This window comes from Neolamprologus multifasciatus, chromosome 8, assembly GCF_963576455.1.
Source record: "Neolamprologus multifasciatus chromosome 8, fNeoMul1.2, whole genome shotgun sequence".
NCBI lineage: Eukaryota > Metazoa > Chordata > Actinopteri > Cichliformes > Cichlidae > Neolamprologus > Neolamprologus multifasciatus.
Window position 1 is genome coordinate 15,073,419 of NC_140446.1, and position 27,551 is coordinate 15,100,969.

Consider the following 27,551-nt stretch of genomic DNA (forward strand, 5'->3'; position numbering starts at 1 on the left):
CAATAGGGGGTCCATGCCATGACCCTCCTGGGGACACTCCCATAGAGCTTAAAATCTGGCACTCCCCACCAATTGCTCTTAGAACTGAGGAAGCTTCTCGGGTGAGAGGTGAAAGATCTTAAAGAAACCTAAAGAAGTCCATGTGCTTTTCTTTCTAAGCTCCTTAGACTACGATGACCTGGATGACTGAGAACCTTTACAGACATACTGTTCTCAGGGTTGATAGCCTTGACTTCACTCTTCCAAAGATGATCTCTTCAGTTTGGTCAAGTACTTAGTCTTTTCCTCATCTGACCATAAAAGCCCCAAATTGCCCAGACATTCATGCCCATGAAGAGTGTAGGCAAACCTCTGACCATAACTATATTTTAGGTCCAGTCCCACTCATTTGCCACCACACATTAGTAGACATATCATATTAAGTCTGGGCCTGATCAGAGTGTATCACTCAAAGGCCTTTAGTTTTTGTCAAAAAATAAATAAATAAATATTTTTAAGTGCAAGATAATCTTTAAAAGAAAGAATGGCATCTGATTCACCATAACAGCCAGAATGAAGGAAAGCTTCCTGATATCTTTTTTAACCAAAGTGTTCAATGTTAAAGTATTGCTTTATTTATTTTTATTTTGAATTTATATATAGTTATACCTGTGTGTCAGATTAATGCTGATTAATGTTTACTCTTTCCATAATGCTTGGTGAGCACAGTCTGCATTTCCTTATGCCTATGCACAGCATCCTGCTCTGTTGAGCACAGCATACAATAATTTGCCTTAACAGCGTGCATTACAAAAATGTCTGCAGCAATGCCTGCATGTTTAAGACGCTGCACTTAAGCAGTGCAGTGGTTTGACAGAAATACTAATGTCAGTATGGCAGTGTTTAGCAGCTATTATGTCGAACTACGTTTTTTCTAATATAGCTTGGCGGTATTCTAACATTATTTAGCACTTTACTTAATGGAGCCCCTCCAGTTCTTGACATATTTCAGTCTAGATTAAAGTAAAGATAAACTGACCAGCCATAGACCCACAAAGCAAGCGTGGCTGAAATAATGCTCACAAGATTTCAAGTATAGAGCCCAACTTTCTTTGAGTATTTCACATACCACACTAAACTTTGTGTTTAAAATCCCTCAGATTCCAAATGTAATACTTAAATGGGACATTGCTGCATCACATCTAACTGCATTTACCAAAACCCACCCAAAGGTGTGACTTTGGTTTTGCAATGCAGCTAGTAGAAAAAAAACAACACATTTTTATTTTTATAGAGGCCACATCTCATTCCTGTCAATTCAGCCGCAAAAAAAGATGTCCTTGGAAACCTGTGGCGTTGCGCTCCTCCCAGTTAACAAAGAATAGCTGCAGATATTCTATATGTTTATGTTTTATGTCTTACACTATGATTTACACATTTTTCCCCAGGCAGACAGCAAAAATCTAGAGACCAAAAAACAAACACGTTTTGGTTATAAAAAAATGATTAGTTTCTTTGCACAAAATATAGATACTTTCCTCCATTTGGTGGTGGTAGGCTAATGTCAGATGTGCCTTCTATCCTTTACTATCCATGAACCAACTTAGCATTTTGGTCTATGTTGCCTGATCCTGGAAAGCTGCCACCAGACTCTTCAAGTCATGTCAAGCCAAAGACGCCCAGACCGGAAAGCGTCCACCAGCTTGAATCTCTGCCAGGAGCCTGCAAGGGGCATTAAGCATGATGTCACAGGCAGACAGCTGCCAAGTTGTTTATTATCAGCACCCTGCCCCTGCATGCGAGATGCGAAAGCAGGTGCTTACACTTCAGCAGCCTTGCTTCAATTGCTTAAGACATACTATACCTTGAAAGAGACCCATTTCTCCAAAACCATTTTCCATCAGTCTCCCCTGAAGCCTGCTAAGAGCTGTGGACAAGAATCCACACACAGCAAAGTGCAGAGCCTCAGTCTCACCACAGTCAATCGAGCAAAAAAAAAAAAAGAGAGAAAAAAAAAAAGAAAAGATTTCCTTTTACATCCAGACAGCCCCCTGCTGTGACACTATACTACTCATCCCTTTACCCAAATTTCCAGGATACCTGCTCAGACAGCTTGAAAAATATTATTCCAACAGAAGTCTAAGTGGATCCTGCAAGCACAGTTTTCACACAATATTAGTCTGGAAAAGACACACTGAAAATCAATTGGGTCTGGCAGCTAGAAGCAGAACTAATGGGTAAACTCTGTAGTTATGTCAAATGATGACAGCAAGAATTGGACTAATCCAACGTTACTTTAGCAACATATCTGGCTTTTAGAACTAGAAAAATTAAAGAAAACGTCAGCCTAGTTTTTGCCAGTATATCTGAGCTGATATTATTATGATCAGCAGAAGAGAGAATAAACACTGTTTCTACTCAAAATAGAGCACTGTAGACACATATGTAGAAGCATTCTTAAAAGTAGACTAAGATTCAACCACACTGTAAAGCAGAAGACTGGCAAGTAGAGAGTGAGACGAAAAGCAGATACAGAATAAATAAAATTAAATAGGAAGTAAAACCATAACAGAAAAAATAAGTGGTAAATAATGATGCATGGGCAGAATCATTCAAAGGAAAAAGAGTGAAGGGAAAAAGGAAGACAAGATAAACATTTTAAAATGAAGCAGAGATGAGTGGGTAAAGACAGTAAATGTTAGGTTAGCCCTTTACTGTGTAGGCTGAAGGCAAATGAAATGCAATTGAAGCGCATGTAAATGAATGATGATAACGGTAATTTCAGAAGTCCTGAACAACTTCAACTGCAACGTGACCTTCACTATAAGAGTTTTCTGTGCGCCGGCCTGCAAAAGACGATACCACGGGAATTTTAATGAACCTTTTAGAGTCCTATCAATGCTGAAATTCTTTGTTTATTCTCTTTCCTCAGGACTATACAGAAATTTATATAATGTATGCCATATCTGTGCCACTGCGTATCAGCAATGCACAACAACAACTGTGGTTAATGGGTGTGAAATAACAAAATCACAAGGATAAGGTGTTTAAGGAAAAGAAAAAAAAAGAAAAAAGGACAGCAATGATGGTGCATATTTTTGGTCTGTAGATGCCTGCCTGTGATTGTAAATGTAAAAACAGAAAAAAGAAAACGAGGGTATTTTAACTTTTTTCCTTTGTTCTTTTTTACAAATGCAAAGTTCGAGTGTAGAGGCTCGCTTATCTTTAGATACATATGGCAGGATTGTGTGCGGCTGTTTGATATATTCTCTGTTCCATTAAGATTTCAGTCACTATTGAACAGCACAAAACTTTCCTGTCTGAATAATTTGCTGTAATCTATCCTAAGAAAATCCATACTAACCAAAAAGAATAGTTATGAGGGAACTAATTTTCACTGAGGTGTGGATGAGTTATAGAAGAAGAAACTCCATCAACTGTCTGCTTGGGTTGAAACTGACTGTATGTGTGTTTCCTATATTGTAGTGTGCATTTGTGCACAAACACATGCAGCGTATACGCATGTTTGTGTGTTCATTAGCATGAGGCCATTACTTTGTGCATCTCTGTGCGTACGTCTCTCAGCTGACGAGACACACTCACCATCCTACTGTACACCATTAAAATCAAAGGGAAACTTTGAAAGCAGAAATTTAACTGTAGCTCATCATTACCAAGCTCACATTGTGGCAGAAAGATCAAAGGAAGTCCCTTTGGCACAGATAACTACAGTGCATCTCTTAAAACCAATAAAATATAGTCAAACCTGGAAAAGGATTTGCAGAGCGAATCGAACGGGTCAGCATCTCACAGCAGTGAATGTTAAATATGAAGCTATACATGAAAGAGTGCAAACAGCAGGCTGTAAGAAAAACAACATCAGCAAAAATCAGAGTATGAAGTATGACAAGTTAACAATAACTACCTTAAACTTAAAAAAAAAAAACTTAAAAAAAAACCCACTATAAAAAAAGTTTAACATAATAAGAAAGAATTTCTGAGAATGACCTTTGGTAGTCAGCGCAGTCTCTAAACCCACTTACATGAAGGCTGCCTGCAAAGCAACTATAGCATTCTGGCAGATTACACAGCACAGAAGAAGAGGGACACAGAAGCTTTGTGACTCAGTTGTTGCCTGGAAAGTCTTAGGTCAGGTCATCCACTGCAATATTTTTACACTCAAAAATAACCACTCAAAACTTGCTACAAGCTAGATTCACCCATTCATACGTATACATTTCAATGGAAGCATTGGGAGCAACTTGGGCACATTCTTCTTGATAGACACTTTGCTCTGATCCATTTGTCCAAAGCGGATAGATCAGAGGATAAATGGTGCCTGGCAGAAAGTTTATTTTGTATTTCTCATGTACAGTACTTACCAAATGTATTAGACCACCTGTCATAAAGACAAAAAAACAAATGTTATATTCTTATTTATTTAGTAGATAACAGATCTGACACTCATAAATTAATCAAGCATAAAATTCTACTACTAAAACTAATATTTTGATTCAGGAATACAAGTAAATAACTAATTTAACATCGTAATCAAAAAATAATGTGTTTTAGTACTTTTTCAGCTTTTTAAAAAATATGTAAACCAGTTAACAACAACAATAATTATATTTTAGCATTAAAATATTTTGATTAAAGAGTTTGTGGATACTGGCGGATTAACCATTACAGAAACAAAAAAATGATACTGTAATTACCAACTGTTAGAGCAACAATGGCATGCACATTAGACCCGAGTGGTGGTCTCATACATTTTTAAGGACTAATAACTGCATTAGTTTGCACCAATACTGAAGTAGCACAGGGATTGTCTTTTGTGATAATGATGTGCAGCTGAGAGAGACTGCTTCCTGTTTTGTGCTGCATGTGAATAAGGGCAGTTTCATACAATGCCAACTTCAATTCTCCCAGCTCTGTCCGTTAATGTTCAACAATCAACAATTCTTGCTGCTCCTCATGATACTGCTTCGACTCCGGTAGCGTGCATCCAACTATCCACATACACGTCCACTGTAGAGGTAGATGCAGCGTGGGTCAAGAAGGAGGTGAACAAAATCAATGTGCTTTATGCATAAAAGGAAACAGTATTTTAATCATCTTAAAAAAAATGTATCAGTAAAGGCTTTTATTGTCTCAGGGCACTTCAAATAAATCAGTCTATGGGAAACACGGGGCTAGATCACCAAATATGCTCGGGCAGCTTATATACCTGGGCGAATGGCCCAGGTAAAATGTGAGTGGGAAATACTTTTGCGTATTTACCAGCTATTGCTAAGTGCATCTAATCACAACATAATGGAGTATTTGGCATTTGCTCAGAAGCCACAGAAGACTACAAACAGACTACAAAGCCACCATTTTTAAATTACTTACAAACCTAGCTTGGCAATGAAGTACTAAGGTTTCTTGTTACTTATCAGATGACATACTCATCAGAATCAATATGCTAGTATCAGCTAATGTATTGGTCAGATTGATTTATTGGCCTTAAGATTAAATTCATGCTAATTTTCTATCTATAGTGCCAAGTAGCAAACCCTGTTTAAATAAATAAACAATACAGACAAAAATGTGTAAAATAATCATCAAGACAAAAGATTTTTTTTGACATTTTTTTTCTTACACTTTGGGTAAACACATAAATAACCCCACAGAGATTTCTTTCTGAGATACCTTGCTTTGTTTTCTATTTGCTGATCTTGTGCCGTCAACAGTTTTATGCACTCAGGACCTTTTTAAATGCCTGGAAAGTAAGCCAAAGGGGGGAAAAGAAGTCTTTTTTTAAGAACATTATTCCACAAGTGACAGATAAGGATGCCAAAACCTTGATCTCTGGTGTGATCCCACCTCTTGCATTTTAAACAAGCTTTAGATTAAAGAAGCTGGAGTATTACATTGAAGCCTTTGCTGGAACTTCCACCTCTTTAACTAAAATATACATGACAGGTGGGGGAATTCTAGTGAAATGCTTTGACCTCTAGAAATTGATATGGGTTGAAATGGCTACACAACAGCTTCTCAGGCAGGGACCTAAATCTGTCAGAGGAAAAGATCTGCAGTCTTAAGTTTTTGATTACTAAGTGTGGAAAAAAAAGAACTTCCAAACTTTTCTGGAAAGAAGCCAATAATATGATTTTTAAAAAGGGATAACAAGATATATGTTAGTTATATAACAGTATAAAGGAATATTTCTTATGTGGTGCAGAATCTCCCCTTCTTTCCATTCTCTACATTTTTATTCAGTTTGATTTTCTTCTATTGTGATCCCACGAATCGCAGTCTGTTTATACAGTGAAAACAAAAATCTCCCTACCGTTCACTTCCCTCCTGCCCAACCCCGTGACAGATGAGAAATTGAACAATTGATATTTCTGACAGAAACACAATTAAATCCCGTGGCCATTGTCAAAAAAAAGCTACACATGAAGAACAGGAATGTGTGTTTGTTTATGTCCATGAGATTCAGCCACAAATCTATATACATGGGGTTTTGGTGCAACTGTGTGCAGTCAGTCAACATTTAGGCATTTGTCTATGTAGCGAGTCCAATCACATAACTTACATTGTATCTATCCAAACATATTCAGCATTACTACGCTTGTATTTTATTATGGCAAACAGACAAAGAAATAAAGCATGACATAGACATAAGCTGAGAAAAGAGTGTGCAGAAAAAAGCAAAGACGGAGTGGGACAGGCGAGCTGAGAGAGGGGGAAATAGTAAGTAAAAGAAAAGAGACTGAGACCAGAGACAAGCTGCCCCCATGGCACTATGTGACAAGGACATTATGTAGATTGAAATGCTTCATGCAGGTTGAAATCAGCATAAAATGGTGCAGCAATTTTCTTTTTAAACCGGCGTCATGGCTTAACAGTCAAATTATACATAGACCCCATGTTAAGAATGAGCCGAATGCAAATACGAGCTTCGCATATGAACTTGGGAGACCTGCAAACGTACGTAGTGTCAGCACCTCAGAAAGAACAAAACAGAAAAGGAAAAAAAATGGACAAAGATTTAAATCTTGGAAAAAAATTCTCTTTTTTTAAAACAAAGAAACAAACAGTAAATTAGTAAAGTTATATTAATATTTAAACTTGGGGATGATCTGTTGCTTAATCTGAACATCATCCTCCTCCTGTGAATCACTGATGCCCAAACCCTTCATCACTGGGACAGCATAGCAGAGGCTAACATACACATGGTAGCGTAATCCACCCTCTACAATGCACAATGTGTGGCCCTTCCAAAATTAAGAGACACTTACACGTTAACACACAACAACAAGTGATTTAGCACAGCATAATTAAGTAGAGTTATATTAGCCAAACAGCTTAAACAGTGTTAAGTTATAAAATGTATGCGGTGCTTATACGTTTTAGGTCTACCAACCCATCCCATCCATTTTTACATGTTTAAGACAGCTAATTCATCTCTTTTACTCTTCTCACCATGCTCTCTCTACACAATGGCAACGTTTTTCACAGACGAAAATACCCAGTGGAAAAAGAAAGAGGGAGAGGAGACAAATGAGTTACTCTGCAAGAGCGGTCACATTAAGCTGTAATTTAGCAATCAAACCGGCAGTCAGAAACATCCTCCTGTTTTCTGTCATGTAGTGATTATGGATCAGTTTGCGGCACAGGTGTCAGTTATACATTGACACGCCACAGGAAACCATAATGAGGCAGATTCAGTTCATTATGAATCTCATAATTATTACAGTCATTTATTGCATCAATATGGAAATGAGCTAAAATTGCATTTTTTTGAACAATTTGTCACCAATCGCTTTGACCATTGTCAATCTACAGGGTGGGCCATTTATATGGATACATCGTAATAAAATGGGAATGGTTGGGGATATTAAAGTCCTGTTTGTGGCACATTAGTATATGTGAGGGGGCAAACTCCTCAAGATGGGTGGTGACCATGGTGGCCATTTAGAAGTCGGCCATCTTGGATACAACCTTTGTTTTTTTTTCAATAGGAAGAGGGCCATGTGACACATCAAACTTATTGGTAATGCTATACAAGAAAAACAATGGTGTGCTTGGTTTCAACGTAACTTTATTATTTCATGAGTTATTTACAAGTTTCTGACCACTTATAAAATGTGTTCAATGTGCTGCCCATTGTGTTGGATTGTCAATGCAAACCTCTTCTCCCACTCTTCACACACTGATAGCAACACCGCAGGAGAAATGCCAGCACAGGTATCCAGTATCCGTAGTTTCAGGTGCTGCACATCTCATATCTTCACACCATAGACAATTGCCTTCAGATTACCCCAAAGATAAAAGTCTAAGGGGGTCAGATCGGGAGACCCTGGGGTCCATTCAACTGGCCCACGACGACCAATCCACTTTCCAGGAAACTGTTCATCTAGGAATGCTCGGACCTGGCACCCATAATGTGGTGGTGTACCATCTTGCTGGAAAAACTCAGGGAACGTGCCAGCTGCAGTGCATAAAGAGGGAAACACATCATCATGTAGCAATTTTAAATATCCAGTGGCCTTGAGGTTTCCATTGATGAAGAATGGACCCACTATCGTTGTACCCCATATACCACACCAAACCATCACTTTTGTTGTTCCAACAGTCTTGGAGGGATCCATCCAATGTGGGTTAGTGTCAGACCAATAGTGGTGGTTTTGTTTGTTAACTTCACCTTTCACATAAAAGTTTGACTCATCACTGAACAAAATCTTCTGCGTGAACTGAGGGTTCTGTTCCAATTTTTGTTTTGCCCATTCTGCAAATTCTGTGTGCCGATCTGAGTCATCCTCGTTGAGATGCTGCAGTAGCTGGAGTTTGTAAGGGTGCCATTTGTGAGTAGCTAATATCTGCCGAAGGGATGTTCGACTAATTCCACATCCAGTGACATGCGGCGAGTGCTACGCTGTGGGCTCTTGCTGAATGAAGCTAGGACAGCCACTGATGTTTCTTCATTAGTGACAGTTTTCTTGTGTCCACATTTTGGCAAATCCAACACTGAACCAGTTTCATGAAACTTAGCAAGCAGTTTGACTGTAGCACTGTAACTGTAGCATGGGAGATGGGTGGTCTCGTAGGGTGTCTTGCATTGAAATCTGCTGCAATGACCCGGTTACTGCGTTCACCAGATATCAACACAATTTCGATCCGCTCCTCACGTGTTAACCTCTTCGACATGTCAATGGCTGTGAACAAACAGAAACTTGTAAATAACTCATGACAGAATAAAGTTACGTTGAAACCAAGCACACCATTGTTTTTCTTGTGACATTACCAATACGTTTGATGTGTGACATGGCCCTCTTCCTATTGAAAAGACAAAAGTTGTATCCAAGATGGCCGACTTCTAAATGGCCACCATGGTCACCACCCATCTTGAGGAGTTTGCCCCCTCACATATACTAATGTGCCACAAACAGGACTTTAATATCACCAACCCTTCCCATTTTATTACGGTGTATCCATATAAATGGCCCACCCTGTACAACACCGTCGTCCATTGGCCTAACATCCTCATACTAAGAAGGCATGATGTGAAGTATTCATTGGGATAATGTGTTAGCATGGTAAATACTTAGCTAAAAAAAAAATCTTAGATATAATGTACATGTATAAAATTTGTAATTTTAGTCAGTAAAGATGTGGCCTAAACAACTTAAGAGAACCATTACTAATACTGACAATACTAGATATACTATGTTGTCTATGTTGCATTTTCTTTGTTTGACCATGTTTTTGCATTTATATCTATTGGACATTCATCAGGACACTAACCACCACAGTACTCGTGCATTACCGTAACACGTAAGGAATAACAGAGAAGCTCAAGTGAATGGCAAGACTGTCGCAGAAAAAGCCCATTAACATTTATGCTGCCAGGGATTATGTAGGAATGCACAGATTGTATTATTTTAAGCAAAATGCTCAAAATAACAATTTTGGTGTTAACTGATTATAAACGATCCCCTCCTAAGCATAAGAAATGATTTTTAAAAAGAAAATACACGTCATCTTTTCATCACTATATCTTTGAACATCAAGCCAGAACAAAACTGACGTGGCACATCACAGACATCAGAAAATGTTATCTTATTTGCCAATAGGCCGATTAGTCAACAGGGTGAATCCTGGCCAAAACTGATGTTCAGCCATGACGATACCGTGAATCAACCCCTCATTAAAAGAAAAATGCACATCAGAGTTTAGTGATGAAATAAATAGTCACACAGGTCAACAAAAACCAAATGTGGTCAGATAAGTCATCATTGAGAGTGCATGTATGGCACACTGGCTGTAAAGGCCAGTTCTCTTGCTGGCCTTTACAGCAAGAGAACTGTAAAGGCCAGAATGCTTGACCCACAGAGCTGGAGAGCCCGGTTGCTCCGTCACGCTGGGGGAAGCATTTTGCTGTGATGGTTTGGCTGCCCGTAACCTCTTAAAGCAAGAGTCATTGCAAATCAATACAAAGCTGCTTTGAGTGATCACCCCCAACTATGATAAAATATTTCTAATCTGGTCAGGTCTCCTTCAGGATGATGATACCTAACATCACTAGAGCCCGAGGGTCACTAACTGGTTTGATTAGTGTGAAAATAATGTGAATATGTTTTGGTCATCGCAGACACCAGTCAACTAACTAAACATCTAAAGGAAATTTTGGAACAACAACCTAAACAATCCAAGAACTAGACACTACTAGACACTATAATGTAGTATACTTTGGAGATAACTAGTTGATTTCACAAGATACAAGAGTATTTTGAATTTTTGAAGAGTATTTCAAGAAGCAGTTGCAATTTAGTGACCTTCGGGCCCTAGTGATGTTAGGTATCATCATCCTAAAAGAGACCTGACCAGAATAGAAATATTTTATCCTAGTTAGGATGATCACTCAAAGCAGCTTTATATTGATTTGCACCCAGTTATGATAAGGTCAGAAAACCGTGTGACGTTACAGTATTCCAGTTCATAAAAATGTCTAAGATACAAAGGCTGCCAGTCCAAGGAAAATAAGACAGTAACAACACAGGAGACAGGAGAGATTCTGTAATTACTGAGTTTCAGTGCCCTACTGTGCAGTCAAACTATTTCTGGGACCCCAATCTCATAATCCTCTGCCCGCTAACAAAGCATTTTCAAACTCATTTCCTGAGAGCATCGCGTCAGCCATAAAACCACAAATGGAGCAGTAAATAGCCTAATAATACCCAACAGTTTCTTTTTACAGCTGACTTTGTATCCAGTGGCAGACAGCTTAACTTGACTCTGCGATTTGGGAAAAAATCCAACCAGTTAAAAGCAAATGAGCAGGTAAATTGTGGAAGAGTTGGTTTTGAAACACTTCTTTTAAAAAAAGTGAAGGATAGGAAAGCAACCAGTCAATATTTAGATAAACTGGATAATGACAATAATCTGTAATCTGGCCTCTGTATGATAAAGATTAAAATTGAAGGACAAACTTTCAGCTTTAATAAAAGTATTACATTAACCATTTAGGAATTACAGAGATTTTTATACAAAGTTCCAGAGGCTCAAAAGCAATTGGACAATTGACAGAGCAGCAGCTGCATGGGCAGATAAAGCTTTGTCCCCTCATTACTTCATTATAAGTTAAATAGATCTGGAGGTGATTTCAAGTATTGAACTTGCTTTTGGTAGCATTTCACAGAAAGTTTCAACTTGAGGTCCAAAGAGATGCTGATGCAAATGAAGAAGGCCATCTTTAGCCTAAAACAAAAAAAAAGAAAAGAAAAAAAAAAGCTGTTGTTAGATCAAGAATATGATGCATTCTTAGACAACAGGAATGAACTGGGCAAGGCAAAGCAACACCAAAAGGCCCGAAAGACTGCAGACATGAAATGCATGATGACAGAATTATTTCCATGGTTGAGAAAACCATCTTCCCTACATCTAAGTCACAGGTGTCGAACTCCAGGCCTGGAGGGCCGGCGTCCTGCAGGTTTTAGATGTGTCCTTGATCCAACACAGCTGATTTAAATTGCTAAATGACCTCCTCAACATGTCTTGAAGTTCTCCAGAGGCCTGGTAATGAACTAATCATTTGATTCAGGTGTGTTGACCCAGGGTGAGATCTAAAACCTGCAGGACACTGGCCCTCGAGGCCTGGAGTTCGACACCCCTGATCTAAGTAAACCCTCTGGTGGATGCAGTCAAGAGGCACCTGAATGAATGCACCTTGTTGTAAACAGAGGGTTTACAAAAACCCTCTGTAGCTCAGGAGGTAGAGCAGGTCACCTACTGATCGGAAGGTTGGTTAGATCCCTGGCTCTGCACGTCAAGTATCCTTGGGCAAGACACTAACCCCAACTTGCACTCCAATGCATCCATCGGAGTATGAATGTGTGTGAATGTACTTAGAAAGCACTGAGTGTAGATAAAGTGCTTGTGAGAATGGGTGTGATTGGGTGAATGTGGCATGTTGTATAGAGTGTTTTGAGTACTCCGGGAGAGTAGAAAAGCGCTATATAAAAGAATCAGTCCATTTACAAAAAGGTGCAAACCACTGGTTACACACAGAACAGGACATTTGGATTAGACTTAGGCCAGAAAACATCTAAAAGATCCTGCACAGTTTCTTGGAAAAGGATGGAAAGAGGATACTTTCCTCTTCTTAATAAGAAGAGGAAAATATTCACAGGGAAACTTAACTACTCATGTTTCAAATTACACCAAATTATCTGTTGAACATGGTAGAGGGGAATTGGCATGTCTGACTGCCACTGGAACCAGGTCACTAGAGTAAATTGATGATGTGTTGATTGAAGTAGCAGGATGAATTCTGAAATGCACAGGGCTATGCTCTCTCCTCAGACTCAGCCAAATGCTACAAAACTGATCAGTGCAAATGGCTATAAACCCAAAGCATAATTCAGAAGCAACCCAAGATATCCTCAAGACAAAGGAATATGATGTCCCTTCAAATGGCTCCATCAAAGCAGTAAAACATCTTAAGGGAGCCAACAGAATATTTGGTGATGTCCATGGGCTCTAGAGGTCAGGTTGTCAAGGACAGCAAATGGGGAAATGGGAAGGCTGTAAAAGTTTAAACAGTCAATGGTGTAAATTGTTTTTGAACTGCTTGAACTAAAGTTGATATCCATTACTTCAGTCGCATCTCAATTGTTTGGTTAAAAACTATGGTTGTGTGCAGAACTAAAATTAGAAACAAATCTGTCTGCTACAGCAGGTCTGTCTATTGTGTGGGTGTATCAAGAGCTCAGCTGCCACCCATTTCTTGTGAGGAGCCAGTGCACAGCTAGCCTCATTCAGCAATCAGCCACCTGGCAGTATATACGCTAGTGAAGAGCTTCTCAGTCGGTGAGTGAACTAGCTGATCCACAATCAGTCCGGGTTGTGCTGCTTAACAGGAGAATGCATATGTTTCTGTTATCTGTGACCACTACTACAATCCCATGTGATAAAACACATTGAGCTGCCATCATCTTTGGCAAAGTTTATTGAAAGAATCACTGTCGGTATTAAATACGACTTATAGGGTAAAAATGAACAACTGTACAATTGTATTTGAAACTTCATTTTGGGAGGGCTAAAAGGACAAGTTTGCATCAAACACTTTATTTTTTTATATTGTATATTGCTACAGGACATCCTTCACACTGAGTCTAGCCCTCCATTTGAGCTCTTGTTTCCTCCCCACAAAAAGGTAGTGATTCAAAAATGAAACTAAACAACCCCTTTTAAGCAAGCATTTGGTGACAGTGGGAAGGAAAAATTCTCTCCCACTTCTCATTTTCCCTCCACTTTTAATAGGAAGAAACATCCTGCAGAGCCAGGCTGATGCAGGGGCAGCGATCTGTTGCGACCGGTTAGCAGTGATGGATATAAATGAAGCTTTTACATAAGTTCAATAAGATCTGTATTCAGTCATCAGTCTGCTTTCCCAGGCATTTGGCTTCTACTCAGTTCTTTTACATCACTTCCACTTTCCCATGCAGTAAAAGTCAATGCTGACATCATCGCTACAGTATAGTGAAATCATCATCCTGGCTGCCTTCTTCAAGCCAATCAGCCTCCACTATGCCTACTTTAAACTGCCCTGCTCATCTTCCATTCTCCCTAAACAGCAGACTCCTGCATTCAGCTCACCTACTCCCAAGTCACTACAGCCAAGCCTCTATCTTAGCTTCATCATCTAGACTCCGAGCGGTCCTACCCTAATTCTTATCGCTTCTGGGATTTCATTCTGTTGCGATGGGCCATCGAAGGGTAATTACCAAATAGCATAATTGAATTTTGTATATCAATAAATCATGTTAAATAGCTTATTGAAATACCACTGATGGAAGCAAAGACATTAGGTGAGAAACAAACAACAGTGTGGTTTGCCAGTGGGCAGAATATGGGCCCTGTGCTATTGCTAAAACATGGGGGTTGACACAATGTAAAGTCATGCCAGTGAATGTTGGCGGCCTAACAAAAACCACCAGGAAAGTTTGGTCTATAACAGAGTGTTCATGCTGACTGCTGGAAGTCTTAGGCGTCGTGCTTAAGTTTATGTGCTGCTTGTTCCAACTGCTGTGTGTTTGATTAAACAGATTCAATGTGTGCTCAACAAGATTTAGGTCTCTTCAACTTCTGATCACGTGTTGCTGCTCTATAACTGAATGATTTATGTACTTGCGTTCAGACCGAATTATGAGGAGCTCAAAACGTAGATGCATGTGCAAAATCCCATAAATATACACGACAAAACCATTTTGAACAACCACCACAAACCCACTCTGCACACACTGATCCCCTTAGAGTGAGCGTTTTAGTGGAAAAATACCCAAATTTTCTTTGACTTTATTGCTAAATAAATTCCACTTCTAAATCTTAGAATCTTCACTGTTTATTTATTATGTATATATGTAAAAGCACACATTACAGTGCAACATGATAGATTAATTATGCATTATTTTCTAATCCATATTTATGCATCATTTCACTCTGAGAGAATCTGCAACTCTTTTGCATTTTCTTCCCCTTTTGGAAAACCTGAACTGAATTTATCTGAAGTGTGTGCCCATCGTGATTTTTGTTTACTAGAATCCTCTTTTTTTCTCTTATTAATACTAAAATGATATCCACGAGGAGTCTGGATTTTTAAAAAAGATTCCCCAGTATGCCAAATGCCAGACGGGGTAATGATAATGAATAGTGAAATCTACAAGAAATTACAGCAAATATCAAAAATGGGAATCTATTCTCATATGCTAAACACCATTGGAGGGTTTAACCTTCAGTAGTGCTTTTACATCCTTTTCTACTGTATATGTACACACTATATTTATCTTGGGAACTATCATGCAGTTGTTTTCACCAAAATATGTTATATACCAGCTTTGTCAGTGATGAAAAAACTCAGACTTTAGACAATGCTTACTGGTGTTGGCCAGAAGGGCCGATGGCGCAATATGGCAGCCTCGCTTCTGTCAGTCTGCTCCAGGGCAGCTGTGGCTACAACTGTAGCTTGCCTCCACCAGTGTGTGAATGTGTGTGTGAATAGGTGGATGACTGGGTGTGTAAAGCGCTTTGGGGTCCCTAGGGGCGACTAGTAAAAGCGCTATACAAATACAGGCCATTTACCATTTAATTTTAAATACTTAAAACAAAAGAATTCTGCTAATTCAATGATAAGTAGTAATAAATTGAAAGATTTTACACCACATTTATCCAGGTCTAATGGTTTTAATGGCTCGCAAAGAGTCACTCTTGTTTCAAAAAGACATCAGGGTTATATAAGTGAACAGATAAACAGCCCTTGGCTCCTTCGTCTTAAACTTCCTGATCAAGTTTAAGATGAAGGAGGCTTTCTAAAGGTCTTTTGTTCTAAATTCTTTTGCTGAAACTATGAAAAATTCCACTGATACATTTTTCCACCATCAAGGTGAGCATTTAACCACAATCCTGGCATTTTCAGTATGGTGCACCAGAAATGGTCTCAGTGGAAAGGTGCTTGTCAAGAAGCCATTCTTAAAGAAGATGAAACGATTGAGCTATGCCAAATTCCACAAGAACACTGGCAATCAGTGGCTGCAGGTTTTAGGGAGTGCTGATTTGAAATGTGAAATTTCTGGTTTAAAATGTTACTGTGCACAGAATAGATTAAGACAGTCAACACAGCAATAATTGTCTACCGTCGCCTGGAAGCTCTGTCATAATTCTGGTCTGCATTTCAGCCAGTGGTGTTGGGAGCTTGTCAAAAATGGAGGAATTAAGAACATAGAAAAGCAGTCATACTTGGATTGACCATGTAGTATCATCTAGAAGGCATCTGATTGGTAATCCCACACTGCCAATACAATAAATGCACACATGTATAGAAAAAACACACAAACACTTTGGTTTCCAGAGCCTGGACCTTAATATTACTGAAGCAGTGTGGGTTCATTTTGACAGAGAACAGAACAAAAGGCAGCCACCATCAAAAGAGCTTTGAATGTCTTTCAAGAAGCCTGGAGAACTATTCCTGATGATTATTTAAAGAAACTACAATGAATCCTCCCTAAGAGACTTTAGGCTATAGTGAAAAAAAATGGCCATACCAAATGTTCACTTTCAAGCTCATTAGAGTTGCACAAAGCTTTTTGTTTTATACACTGCATTTGTGAATAACTCAGAAAATCTCTACACTTATTTCTCGGTTTTGCAACAAAACAAAACAACGAAGGGTGATTCAGGAGTTTTAATACTGTAGAATGCAGTTGGGTAAATCTACAAAGAGAAAACTCAGAACAAAAGACAAATCTTGCAGAGCTCATAATACAAATAAACTGAGTGAGGCGTGTCTCCTTAATGAAGCACTTGCCTGCAGAATCCCACTTTAACCTCCGCTTGAATTTACAGCAAGCTATGAAATTGAATAATAAAAAAATAAATATACTTAAAATGAAATGTCAGTGAATTTTCATGCAAGTTTTGTGCATCCTAGATCAGCTTTGAGGTAATTTCTCTTGCTCCTACCTGCACGCCCTGTCTGGCTTGGCTTTATAAAGTTGCCAAATATCAAAGACCTTATAACTACAAAGCCTTGCACCTGAACAACCCAAGCTTTTCACACTTTTCCACTTGATTTCCTCAGACTGTAGGCATCCACTGACTAGATTCACATTAGTGGATTTCAAAGACTCAACCAAAAAAAAATAAAAAAAATAAAAAATTAAATAAATAAAACACATGACTTCACCTGCACGTGCAGGCAAGACGTATACACTGTACAGATGTGCGGTCACAGGCACACGCAGTCAATCCGAGAAAAGAAGCAAAGTAGGGAGATTATTTAATTCACATCATATGCAATCAGAAGCAATTAGCTCAACACCCTCTCTCATACCACCTCGTCAGACATTGCACCGGGTCTAAGCCAGCATCAAGCAAACTAAAACTCTCAGAAATTTGGAAGACTTCCTCAAGAGACGCAGTGGGATTTTCATTCATAGAAGCATGTGCAAATTTATGACATCCTAATTCACAAAATTGCAGCATGACATCATGCTTATATCAACCAACAGTTTAATGAGGTATATATGTCTATTGCTCTATACTTTATAATATGTATCTGTAATGCAGCAGAGCATGCACAGAAACTGCCTGGCATTATCTGATATTCAAAGAAAAGGAAAACATAGTGCTGCATGTAGTGAGTCATCAGTACTACAGTATGCTGAACTGCTCTGCCTCAGGCCAACCAAGGTTTACAAGTCACTTCACTATTGGCCTTTTGCCATATAAAAACTGTATCATACTGCACAAAGATGATATAGAACGGTAGCTCTGCTTTCTTCCTGCAGGTTGACTTTAGAGGTTAAAAGATCATCTCCAAATCGTTTTACCTGGAAAGTTTATTCTTGAACTTGTCAACAGATGTATCCCCAGTGACAACTGAGCAAACATTGAGCACAGAGAATGTGTAATGTAGTTGAAAGACCAGAAAAATGCCAGAAAGTGGATCCTGAGTTTGTCAGTCTAGCCGTTTCGTCCGTCTATTTCCAACTTAATTGCGATGATTACAGATACTAAAATTGCTATGAATTTAAGAAAATGAAAAGCTGAAACGGTTACTCAGTGGAGCTTTTTGTTGATTCACACAAAACTATTTGTCAGCTTTTTCAACAAGCAATTATTGCAGTCACTGTTTAAGCAGAAATGCCAAACATTCTCTTTCTGAGTTGAACGTAAGCATTTAGTGATTTTTGAGGGGTTTGCAGAAAACCTTGCACCTTGGGGCTAGCAATGTAATGATCTCATCTCAAGAAATCATAGTTCAATATTTGAGCTAGTTTTCAGGGAAGTTGTACAGTTTGCATGATTAAATAAATCTTCATGAAGTAAAAGCTTTTCTACTTCACACAAACAAAGCAAGAAGGAAGCACTTACTGGTTGTAGTATGCATCTGGGAGGACATCTCCCTTGAAGAACAGTGAGCAGACTAATGTCCTGAAAGAAGTGATAAAGGATTGGAGATCAGAACTTTCAGAAAACTTGAGAAGGTAAGAAAAAAGAGACAAATTCTGCTTTTTCAACTGATTTGATACATCTGACAGATCAATCACTTATACATCATTTAAAACAGGAAATAATCTTTATTTTTGGCATCATCTTATCAATTTAAAGGAAATTTTGATTGGACAATGTACTTGCCATAGAATAATGACTCCATGGTTTCTCATAAGCTTCACTTTCACTATGCAGTTCTGTCTGTCATCACGCATGAAATCTCTGAGCAAAACAAAGGTTACACTCCACAATAAGCAGGAGGGACAAGTGCTGTTTCTCTCAGTGTCAAGGTTTGCTGTGTAGCAGGCAGGAGGGAGGACCCAATTGCAGGACTCGAACACGGAAACGTAGCTTTATTGCTGGGAAAAACATTCCATCAAATAAACTCATGCAAAACAAACAAAAACCCTGAACATGGAAACTAAGAATTAACACTGCAAAACAGGAGGCAAAGAGACACCACACAGCATGGAGCAGATACAACACAACAACTGCAAAAGAAAAACACAGGACTTAAACACAAGCCGGACAACGAGAGGATGGGGAACAGGTGGTAACACAGCTTGGGGCAAATCTGACCTAACGAGATAAGAGGAAGCAAAACTCGATACACTGCACACAGGACATGGACTATCAAAATAAAACACATCAAACACAAAGACGCAGACAAGACATTGAGACAGAAACACGACTTACTGGAGAGACAGAGGCAACATGGAGAAAAGGAGAGACCTGCTGCTTAGAGAGGCAAAAGTGTACAGATAGAACCTTTTAGAAACTGAAAGTAAACCTTGGATGGGCATTCAATTGACGGAGAAAGTTTTAAGACTTGAGAGGTTTCAAAAGCAACATTCAGCTGGCATTACTTTAACTCGATCAGTATCAAAACCTGCGATTTGGTCTGTGCAATAGCAGCGCTGGGGAGGGGATGAGTGTGGGGCGCTATGATGTGATAGGATTGTCAGAGGAGATATATCATTTTCATGTCAAAGACTTTCTTGTGGGGGGGGGGGGGGGCTGTGTGTGGCACTGGTCTAGTTTATAGCCAACTTTATCTATAAGCATCAGAGGTGAACCTCCAGCCCTGTCGCATTCTGCCTCCTTATAAAATCATGTTTTTACTGCATATTCATCATTATTATTCATGGATTTTTTTACCAGCAATACTGCATTCACTTAATTTACTCTGCAATCTTTCATGCCGAGTCAAAAGCTTTTTGTACATCGACAAGGCGGTATATTTCTAAACCCTGCTTTCTCAATCTTTCTTTTAGACACACACAAATATACACACAATGCTGGGTCAGACTGAATATCTTTAATCATTTATGAGTCTCCAGCTCTGCTAATGCAAGCCGCACACCAATACTCACTTAATAATTAAAGCCTCAAATTGATTGTTGCATTACGAGGCTTGTGTAAAGGGACATTCGTCAGCACTGCTGATGATAATAACACGACTGATTCCCTCCTATAAAACTAGTCTTAATTCACAGAGTGAGCAGAGACTGAGGGGAGCAGAAGAAATGAAAGAACACAGGGAGGCTTTTGGATGACAGACTGAAGCTCAGATGGACTGAAAGGAAGTCTTGAGAGAAACTAGAAGAACAAACTGCTGAAACAAAAGAGTGCAAAGAAAAGAGGCAGTGAACCACACTGACAGACAGATTGAATGAATTAATTAGTGATTACAGAAACAAAATCCGTCTGTCATTTCAAACATTGTTTAGTCAATAATGGTAAACATGGAGAAGGATTTGGCCTACTCCAAATAGGGGATTATCCCACTTACTTTAAAAGTAAGTCAGTTTCCATCATCATAGATTCATTTTTATAACTACTCAACCAGCTTGGAGTTGCACTGGTGGTGGAGTACACCCTGGGCAGGTGACAAGTCTGTTACAGGGCTAAACCAACAACCAGTTTAGGTTCACCAGTTCACCCACGTCCAGGTTTTTGAACAAGGAATTACAAATTAAAAACATCCGAGAAAAAGTTAACTGCATTTTGTCATGTAAGCATAGTCAATACAACCTGCTAAAGTTCAAATCAAGCATCAGAATGGGGAAGAAAGGTCATTTAAGTGACTTTGAATGTAACATCATTGCTCAGGCCAGATGTGCTCATCAGAATATTTCAGAAACTGCTGGTTTACTAGGATTTCTATTTGGGTGTCCTGAGTATGGCCTCCACAGTCACTAGATCCTTATCCAACAGATGTGGAGGAACATTTGCATCATGGAAGTCCAACCAATCTGAGGAAACTGAATGATACGATCTTGTCTCAAGCAAAATCTCTCAGGATGCTTTAAGCACTTTATTGAATTTATACAGCTAAGATTTATTTAAGGCAGTTTTGAAGACCAGAGTCCAACCTGGTACTAGCAAAGCAGTCTACCAAATAAAGTGACTGGTGAGTTGGCGAATAGAAATGCTGTCGTAGGTTGATAATCTAATGCAATATTATTTTCTCCTTTTTTTAGGCAACTCAAACATGTCTTTGTTTTATTAGCATATTTTTCAAATTACAAAAGCCAATGGCTTTTTCACTGAAGGCCTTCCATATTTCAGCAAGATAATGCTAAATCACATCCTGCATTTATTACAACAGGATAGCTTCATAGCTTCGAACGGTGCTGAACTAACCAGACCTTTAACTTATCAAAAACATTTGGAGCATAAGAATTTTCATTTGAATAGTAAGATAAAACCAAAAGACCCAGGACTGTAGCAAAAATAACACTACTTTTTTCAGTGTTAGTTTCTATTATTCTAGTTTTCCAGGCCTGGTTTAGGGGATAAGCCTGATTCTGACAACTAATTCTGTGGTTGGTTGATGGTCTTCTTCCTTATTTGTTTTATCCATGGCTCCCATTTTGCTTCTCTTTGTCCTTTACAGGAATTTATATTTCCATTATTGTGGCATCTTAGATGTTGGGTTCCTTTAAGCCATAAATTTAAGGACCATAACAATACTATTATTTTGAAGAGGAGAAGCTGTTGAATAGACGTCTGGACCCTGATAGTACACTGGGATGAGAGTCATGTATTATCTTATAATAGAGTGAACCATACAAGTTGTGGTTGAAGTTGTGAATGATTGCAAAGACTTGAATGAATGAATGCTCTCAAAGCTTCATACCAGGTAACTGCAGCATGAAAAGCTGAGTAGTTTGCAGTTTTACAAAGTTTCCTTTTTTTGTTGTACAGCAAATATTGATGGAAACTGGTAGTTGACAGATCAGTGCTGTGATATTTGATTTTGATCATTTCGCCCTAGTGATATTCTCACTGCATCACATTTCTAAACCTATAAACCCATGACCCATAACTATCTCAATCTGTAACTGGAATTAAAAGTTAAAATGAGACCAGTGAACAGGAAGATAACCAATCTAAAGTACGATGAAGTTCACGAACACTTTGGAATTACAATAGTTTCCAACTATATTACTAATAAATGTGATCTGACCTCCATCTAAGTGACAGTTATTCACAAACACGATTTGACTGCATAAATAACACTTTATGCATGTCTTTCTGTAGTAGTGATGAGTATTTGACAACTAACAGGTGTTATAAATGAGAGAAAAAATACTTGAAATTTATGGAAAGGCAATGCTTGTATAAAAATACTTCACATTTAACTGAAAACAAATGCTTTAAAACAGATCCCAAGTGTTCTGTTATCACTAAAAGTTGTCAAATGTATCACTAAAATATCATTCTCAGTCAGTTTGTTATTCATTATGTGTTTACAGCACCCTCTGTAGTTGCTCCAAGTAATGCACTTTAGAAACGGCTTTGTTTTGAAAAAAAAAACAACCCTTTATTGAACAGGAAGTCTGCTCAGTCAAGTAAAGCAAGTGAGCACGCAGTTTATGGTGTCCTGTTGGAGAAAATACTGTCTACATCTTCTGTTTATGGTTGTGTCACCGGTATGTACATAAAGTATAAGTTGTAACTTTGTTTTTGTGCAATATGTTGCCCGCTAATGCAGTATTTGGCTGTAAAGCTAGTCCTTTTGTTAAGCTAGTTGCCCGCGATTTTGGAGGTCGTCTGGGATAGCATCAATAGTACAAGTTTACATAATTAGACATATGACATATGCTATGTAGTAGCAGGGTGGTATATGAATGCATATTATGCTGCACATACGTATATCATGACTGTATTTTTTACCCTTTTGAATGTCAGTAAACCTGTTGACAACGCTCATCGGTCTTCAGAGTGGTGATATAAGAAAGGTGTTAACGCCCCTGCATCAGACATGCACCCATAACGGCACACCAAGGATAATCTATGGAATAGTCAAGGACACTGAGAGGTAAATGATCCGACGTGACAATTACTCAGAGCACACAATTAAATCATCAACAGAACAAATAAAAAAACAGGAAAAGCAAATAAAGAAAAAAAAATCATGTTTTGGAATGTCTACATCTGAGTCCTGGCCTTTTCCCAGTGCACATGTTGTGGCCTGCTTCTGACAACAGCCGTTCAAGAAATGGTCCAAAATTTCTCAACTCTGTCCAAGTCTCATAATCATCTATGAAAAATGCCCGATAGAGGTTCTTGCAGCAAAATGGGACTGCAAAATTACATTCAAGAGCTTATTTACTTTTTCCAGCCTGCACTGTGAATGATTTCTCAGTGGAAGACATGAAAAGGTAAAAAGTGTTTGTGTGTTATTAGTTTGGTCAGGGTGGGCTTTTTTTAGATATATATTTGGGACTTGATGATGAAGATCAGACCATACTTTGCGGGTAAACACGGCGAAAAATCCTGGTGTTTCGACAACAGTTCACAAACTTTCCCCCCCGAACTATAGATATGAACCATCTACCATGAGACTTCCATTTTGTACTACAGAAAATTATGCAGCATTAAAATGTTCCTCGGATACTAAAAGAGAGGGGAAATAAGGCCAGGCTGAATACATTCAATGGAACAGACTTCTTCGCCTTATGATGTGCATCTCCATCTGATATGAGTGCCATAAACTCACTTTGAAAATGATGTGTCTGAGTACATCTGAGGTATAAATGGCCATTCATAAATGCTATAAGAGTGGTGGAAATAATCTGTCAAACTAATGACTCTAGACTAAGTGCAACCCTCAGAACATATTCTTAACCTTATGATAATATGCAGTGTGGGGGCATCATTCTAAAACACCTCACTGCATATCCATTTTAACAAATGTTTTACTGTAGCTTTTTGTAAAGAAAAAAAAAGAAGAAATGTCTACTTGAGTGAATGCCTAATTGCAGCAATTGCTCTTTATAAGGAGCTAAAATTTCTAATTTACATTATCTTTGATTCAATTTTTACATAGCAATGGAGAACAACCCACAAGACAGCAGTTCCATCATTTTCAGCCTTGAAGGGATTAGAAATAATAATTTAAAAAAGAATAAAATAGGATCGACTACATTAATCATTTTCCAGAGCTTGGTTACTGTTGATTCATAAACAGCCAAATTTCGGGTAGTGATTTTGGATAATGCTTTCTGGTAGTGGACAATGATGCATTTTTGTCAGGATGATGGATTTATGATTTATGATGATGGAAATATTTAAGATGTAATTGAAGTTTAGGCTTTTAGCCTCAAATTTAAATAAAGTGCTTATTATAATCTGTTTGGGAATCTGTTCTGCTTTCCCCTTCTGGTCAACTGACAATTTGCCAGGTTCTGTATCATTTTGATACAGACTGAAAGTCTTACTCTATGGCTTCATCTGAGTTTTTGCTTCAACTTGCGCCGGAGCTGTGCTGCGGTTGGCCTGTCAGTACCTGTCAGCTGCCTCTAAAGTCTCACAGGCTAACCAAGTCAAACGGGGCTCCTCCTTCAGCTCAGTGGCTGTCTCTGGCACACTGGCAACCTGGTCAGCTTGTTCACCACCTCTTGCTTCATCGCATCCAGGATCAGCTCCAGTCCCTTTTATTAAACGCCTTGAACATCAGCATTTCAATAACTTTCTGATTATTTGAATGAATCCATCTGTTGCCAAAATTACACAAAAGTGTATCATTATGCAAAAACAAAGTGTATATGGAATGAAAATGTCAAATGACAGAGGCTCCACGTGAATAAGGCTGTGCAACGCTGGGAGAAAGTGAAAAGTCTCAAAACTTAGGATACGTAAAATAGATCTGATTGAAAAAAGTTAGTTATTCCAGAAGTACTAGAGTGTAGAGAGTGCATCTGCACAGAAATTAAAGAAATATTTTTAAACGTTTCAAAAGTATTTTACTCAAACACATCTTCATGGACATGTGACAGTATAGCAGCAAAGCTGTGTGACAAAGCTGGACTGAAAGACAGCACAGAGGCACTAATCATGGCAGCACAAGAACAAGCTCTGAGTACAAGATCCATCGAGGCTGGGGTCTATCACACCAGGCAAGACCCCAGGTGCAGGCTGTGTAAAGATGCCCCTGAGACAATCCAGCACATAACAGCAGGGTGCAAGATGCTAGCAGGCAGAGCATACATGGAACGCCATAAACAAGTGGCCGGCATAGTATACAGAAACATCTGTGCCGAATATGGCCTGGAAGTGCCGAGGTCAAAATGGGAGACGCCCCCAAGGGTGGTGGAGAATGACCGAGCTAAGATCCTGTGGGACTTCCAGATACAGACGGACAAAATGGTGGTGGCTAACCAACCGGACATAGTGGTGCTAGACAAACAGAAGAAGACGGCCGTAGTGATCGATGTAGCGGTTCCGAATGACAGCAACATCAGGAAGAAGGAACACGAGAAGCTTGAGAAATACCAAGGGCTCAGAGAAGAGCTCGAGAAGATGTGGAGGGTGAAGGTGACGGTGGTCCCAGTGGTAATCGGAGCACTAGGTGCGGTGACTCCCAAGCTAGGCGAGTGGCTCCAGCAGATCCCGGTAACAACAACGGAGATCTCTGTCCAGAAGAGTGCAGTCCTAGGAACAGCTAAGATACTGCGCAGGACCCTCAAGCTCCCAGGCCTCTGGTTTTGATTGACCGCCCACAGGGGCGAGTGGGGATTTATATATATATATTTATATATATATACATTACAGCGGTGAGCTTGAACTCTGGGTCAAAGATTCAAGTTGCAGTTATTTATATGTCCTATCACCTTAAATCTTCACTCAAAGACAAGAATCTTTGACAGTGTATATACAGATGAGACAAATATTGTTCGTTTAATATGTTGGCATTACTAAATTTGGCTCAATGCTCATATATATGTATAAAAAGAAAATGTACGAGCTGTGAAAACTGTTTCTGATAGAATGGAGAGTAGACTGATATATTAAATATCCCTTTATTGGGTGAGAAAATCAGACCATGTCATAACTGCTTTAAGTCATACAGAATAGATATCAGAGCCTTAAACAGGCTGACTTCTGTTAAATGGGTCAAACTGGGCAGAAAGTATACAAACACATAACATCCTTATAGAATATGATGTAACTTGAAGGCCCTGAGTACTTTCTCCCACACTGAAAACACTGGAATGATAAAATTATTTGAACATTACCTAATAAGACTGATTCAGCACAGACAATTAGTTATTTTAAACTTTTCTAGCAGTCCTTCGCAAGCAGGGAACAGTCTGTGTATTCTCTCCATCTGTCAGCTGCTGCTGGCTCTTCCTCCTCCTCTTCCTCACACACTGCTGAGTTTGTCCTGGTGGATCATCAGGGGAGCAAAGCCTCACAGATGATGTGCAGCAGTGGGTCCCTCAGTCTGTCCTCACTCTGGACGCAGTTGTCACACATGGAAATCAAATGTGTGATAAGCTGCAGGATTCAAACACAAGTGTAACTTATAAATACATGTTCATACTTTTATTACACAATCAGAGGGAAAGAAAAAGAGAGAGAGAGTGCAGGACAGACAGACAGGTGACAGTCTCAGGTGTATACACTGCTACAAAACAGCACAAGAGAAGGAGGATTTAGTGTTTGTGTTATTACGAGTCCTAAACAAGAAGAGTTCCCAGATGGTACAGTGGACACATGTGTGACTCCTGTGATTAAAGCATCTTTCTTTCAGCTTAACGAGTGAACCGTCAGCTCGTTCAAACACACGTTAAAGTCCGTTTGGCTCGACGCCACCGAACAGAGGCAGCAATATAACATAGCTAACATTAACGGTGCAGTGAATCCTGCTTGTGCTGTAATATTTAGGACTGCAAACCGAGCAGCATCACTGACTTTCAGCTTGTTGTGTTTGTGGATATATGACTGACTTTAATTATCCATAAAATCATCACATTCTCTGTAAGATTAAGGTCAACTATATATATATATATATATTGAAGTAAAGGCCTTAAAACCAAGTTAACGCAGAAAGTACAAACATTGCTAATGTCACATAACTTTGCCGACATGTGGCCAACAGTAATGTTTTAATGTTCTTCATTATTAAACATTCGCACATAAATAAGTGACATCATATTCAGTACTTATTTTTGAGAGTTCACTCTTCGGCCGCTCCCTTCTGCCGTATTTTGCGGCAAAATTATCCACACCCATCGCCATGCTATGAATTGTGGGATATATGGGACCACAAAGCGTGCACCGGACCACGCTTGATATTTGGGGAAATCGACGGTGCATTTGAAGTACACTTCGAATTGGGACAGCCGTCGTCGCGTGGCGGTGACGTAATCGCACTCAAAATGCGTACTTCAAGCATGCGGTCTCTTAATTGGGACACAGCCTACTACCTACAGTCTATTTGTCTACTACCAGCATCAGAGGTGGATTGAGGCCTAAGTCTATAGGCAAAAAGAGAAGATTCATCTCTCATCGCCTCATAGACAGGTATCACTTCCTGCTAAAGGAAGGAAACTCAAACGTGTGATTTGACAAGCTGTTAGTTCCTGTGATACGAGTATCACTAACTGGCCACTTACTCCACTAGTGGCTAGCAGCTGTCATTCATACTTTTAGTTTTCATTCTTATTGGACATTTTCTTACATAATATGGTCGCCTTTAAAATATATATTTTTTCATTTTAAGAGTTTTTTTATCCTCACTC

At 39.0% G+C, this 27,551-nt stretch overlaps 1 protein-coding gene across 1 annotated transcript in view; it reads right to left on the reverse strand.

The window, feature by feature from the left end:
* The window catches only part of LOC146512706 (leucine-rich repeat-containing protein 51-like), a 129,548-nt gene extending 110,386 nt beyond the window's left edge, over positions 1-19,162 (reverse strand). Inside the window, exons 1-2 of the mRNA XM_085171178.1 lie at positions 18,661-19,162; positions 18,397-18,456 (exon numbers count right to left, since the gene is read on the reverse strand). Of these exons, the coding sequence (XP_085027304.1) occupies positions 18,397-18,456; positions 18,661-18,731 (131 nt within the window). The 5' untranslated portion in view covers positions 18,732-19,162. The remainder of the gene's footprint in view (positions 1-18,396; positions 18,457-18,660) is intronic.
* Positions 19,163-27,551: the final 8,389 nt, after the last annotated feature.